The sequence below is a fragment of the Apium graveolens genome, chromosome 3 (assembly GCF_009905375.1).
Source record: "Apium graveolens cultivar Ventura chromosome 3, ASM990537v1, whole genome shotgun sequence".
NCBI classification, from domain to species: domain Eukaryota; kingdom Viridiplantae; phylum Streptophyta; class Magnoliopsida; order Apiales; family Apiaceae; genus Apium; species Apium graveolens.
Window position 1 is genome coordinate 112,229,644 of NC_133649.1, and position 4,011 is coordinate 112,233,654.

General features: G+C 33.0%; 1 protein-coding gene across 2 annotated transcripts; it reads left to right on the forward strand.

Moving 5' to 3' along the window:
- Positions 1 to 813: 813 nt before the first annotated feature.
- On the forward strand, positions 814 to 2,826 carry LOC141712698 (nudix hydrolase 17, mitochondrial-like). Of its 2 annotated transcripts, none has more exons than XM_074515734.1 (5): positions 814 to 1,097; positions 1,623 to 1,710; positions 1,833 to 1,916; positions 2,188 to 2,316; positions 2,422 to 2,826. In XM_074515734.1, the coding sequence occupies exons 1-5, from the start codon at positions 982 to 984 to the stop codon at positions 2,527 to 2,529; spliced, it is 525 nt and encodes a 174-aa protein (XP_074371835.1). In that variant the 5' UTR covers positions 814 to 981; the 3' UTR covers positions 2,530 to 2,826. The 2 variants fall into 2 exon arrangements, with proteins under 2 accessions (XP_074371835.1, XP_074371836.1); XM_074515735.1 differs by lacking the exon at positions 814 to 1,097 and adding an exon at positions 1,336 to 1,498.
- Positions 2,827 to 4,011: the final 1,185 nt, after the last annotated feature.

The window sequence follows — 4,011 nt, forward strand, 5'->3', positions numbered from 1 at the left end:
TAAGAAAATCTTAAGTTTAAAAGAAGATTCAACTCGACTAGATTTGTAAGCCTTTCTAACAAAATTGATCAGACTCTATGCTTTCATATTAAAAAATAAATTTCAACGAATCTAAAAGTTCATAAATATTTATTTTAATTGAAATAATTATCACTAGTACAATAGAAATTTTTATATTTCACATTTTTTTGCAAGCTATAATATATCATATAGTCAACCATCATTCTTTTACCACCGAAAAATATAATGTAGGCCGGTAGGCTTTATTTAATGTTGTATATATATATATATATATATATATATATATATAGACACGTAAAGTATTTTCATGACCTTGAAGCAGTGTTCTAAAAAGCGGGAATCGGAATTGTTCGGTGGAGGGACCTTTCAGTGATTAACCGAAAAAACGGTGATTAATCGGAAGAAATTTATTTAATAAATAATAAAAAATAATTCTATTTAAATGTCTTTAACCTTTTATAAGATTTACAAAAATATGTTAATATATTATTATTAATATTAATTATTAAATGTTAATGATTATTTTAAAAAAACTTTATTTTTTTTTAAAAAATATTTTTTTATTAATTTCAAACTTTGACCGATTCGGCCGATTTTTGACCAGATTCGGCCGATTTTTTCCAAACTATCCCGACTTTTGACCGATTTTTCAAAAAACCGTACTTTGACCCGATTAACGATTAATCGAGACGTGACCCGTGCGAACTCCGATTAATCGGCCGATTTTTAGATTACGGCCTTAAAAGAGGTTTTATAAAAGGAGCATCAAGGAATCTGTTATATTTCACTCTTGTTTGAAACAACCTCCTAAAACGGCAAGAAATCTATTCATATACAACCAAACTCTTCCAAATTTTCCTGTCATCTTTCTTTACATATATAATCATTCCTCAAAAGGGTCTGTTATTTCATCCCAAAATAACTTGATAAAATTGGATTGACAAGCATTTGTATTTGAAAATGGAGATGCAAATACAAGACATATCAATGGAATTGAAAAACATGGCGTCTTTGGTGGCTCGCAATGGAAGACATCTGCAGCGTTACAACAACATTGGTCGTCGCCAAGTTGTTGGGTACGTATCTTACTCTTGTAATCTCTTGTTTTCAGAATGAAAATTGTAATGAAAAATATCTAGTTTCTTTCTTATAGTTATTTGCGGGGAAAATGTTCGGATTATGTTAATTAAAACGTGGATTTCTGAACAAATTTGCATGATGGGATGCTTTAAGGTTCCATTTTTGGTTCTTAGATACTCATCAAGTAACAAGGTCGAGGGATCAAGTCTTCGTGGAGGCATGGTAAAATTGCGTAATTGCCCTACATGTATATTAGATACACTCGATTTTGGTTATAATATTTGTGTGATTTGTTTGAGTATATGACATTATTTGGGGTGATTAATGAGAGAAGATCACCAGACACCGTGTTGACTTTGTCGTGGGATTCAAGTCTTCCACATGAGGGTCTTTTAATGTATACCAATCATTCATTTTGATCATTTTTATATGATTTGACATGTCAATAATGATGAAATATACAAATTTCTACTAATTTGTGTTTTTAATTCTGATTTGTTTCGTCTATACTTTTGTTACAGATGTATACCATATAGGTATGATGGATCAAAACTTGAGGTTCTTGTAATTAGCTCACAGAGAAAAGGGAAAGGAATGTTGTTTCCAAAGGTACTTTCCCTTGTTCACTGATACTATTTTACCAATATGGATGATTGGTATTCAGAGCTGCGTCGGTTTTACATAAATTCCTCTAAATTTTATTGGAATTTCGATATCTTTGTGTTTATTAGGGAGGATGGGAAACTGATGAATCCATAAGAGAAGCAGCTCTCCGGGAAACTGTTGAAGAAGCTGGAGTAAAAGGCGTTGTTGAGGTTGGTACTTCTCCATCAATCACTCTTTTCTCCCCTGTCATTACGCAGTTTTGATCATCGTTAAATTCAAACCTAACATATCATGTACATCCTGCTCTGAAAATTTATACCTGATCCTTCATTATACAGCACTGAAACATTTTTTTTGCTAACCACAAACAACTCACTTTAAGATATCATCTCTAAATATTTTGAGGAAATTGCAAACATGTTCCGAGCTTGTTTTGTTCGTTTAGTGATAAAGACCCTAAATTTTTAACTACTCTTTTAGGATAAATTGGGTCAGTGGAGTTTTAAGAGCAAAGGAAATGATGCTTATTACGAAGGACATATGTTCCCTTTATATGTTATAGAACAACTGGAATTTTGGCCGGAGAAGCACATCCGTCAGAGAGTATGGGTAAGTTCCAATTACCAAACACCATTCTATGTAATTACAAGATTAAACATGTGCATCATAAGAAAAAAGTCTCTGATCGGAAGCTAATCTTGCTGCCTTGTATAGATGAGTGTGACGGAAGCTAAAGAAGCTTGTCAGCATTGGTGGATGAGAGAAGCATTAGATAAACTAGTCATTCGAGAGGAAGCAAAGCCTGGCAAGTCTAATTTGTAAATAAAATGGACGAGACCATAATAATATTCGGATTAAAGTTAGGAATTCGTAGTGAATGTTCTTCACAATAGGTGGCTGGTAGAGACTCGGGAACTCTCAGTGCCCTGCATTCCGCAACAAGCTGTTCAGGCAATGTGACTGTTTCAACTATCCGCATTATAACCAACAAGGATTGAGTCCTCCAGGCCGTCCAATCATTTCCATCTCTAGGAATTTCAATTGCATTTTCAGCGCAGCTGTGAACACAAATCATTGATTTTTTTTGAGATTTTAATTTCCAAAAAATCATTTAACAGCCCTGTTCCGTCTTTTCTTCCACATTTAAGGGACAAGAACATGCCTTGTTCATCGGATAATTATTTCTTTTATATATTAGCTTATCCAGGAACTGTCTAAGTTTGACATTGCAACGAATTTAAATATTTTATATTGAGAATTATTATAGTCATTAACATGCCCGTCTCAACTTTTTCGGAAGTCTTGTGCGAAAACATTTAGGGGCCCTTTAAATGAAAAAAATATATTTGCGCAAAACATTTTTTATACAATTTTTTTTATAAAAATCAATAATTCAACAACTCAAACACAAGTTAGATATTATGTTGAAAATTTATGACCGAGTATACTAAAAGTGTTCTAAATTACGACATAATAATAGTATATATATGTATTTAATAATTTTGGGGTCCTTTTAAATTAGAGGTCCTATGTGCTAGCACTTCTTGCACACCCTAATCGACTCTACTGAATCATCTGGGGGGCCTAATATTATTGCCTCTCTTGTTCTCTATGTCCAATAAAATTTCATTTGTCGTGCAAAATATGTTCTTGCAAAAATAGTTCTAGATATATATATTTTTGTAAACAAATGCTTAAAGTGCACGGAAACAAACTCCTTACTCTTTCTCGGCCTACATATAATTACCTCATACCCTCACCCAGTTTTATGATCTGTTGAGATATTATAAAATGGGAGCAAGCAACTAGCAAACCGTCTATTTCTCCCATTGTTTATTTTGCAATCAAGTTATTTTGCATATGTACTTGGGGTCACAGAAAATGATGTAAATTTGTCTTAAGTGGAGGTCACATACTCACATGTATAAATTAATGTAGTTTGAAGGAAATGTCAGGCTTTCTACAGTTGTTTAGATAACAATCAACAGAAACCAACATAGCTGCTGATATAACCGGGAGCCTATTTTCTTTTTTGTACACCATGTTGCACTCATCCAATTTATTGTACAATGGGACCTGCGTCCAAAATGTGATGTGCCTGTGATTGTCACACTTCGATGAAGTAATATTTGCTGAGAAAAGTTGTGAACATATGTGGGGGCGTTTACATGTAACTAAAATCGGCACCACTCACATTATTCACAAGTAAAATTGGTACCATTCATCAAGATGCCCATGTTTGATATATCTACACTAAATTATAGAAAGTAAAGTATGGTACAATTTATAAGAGTTCTATGTAAG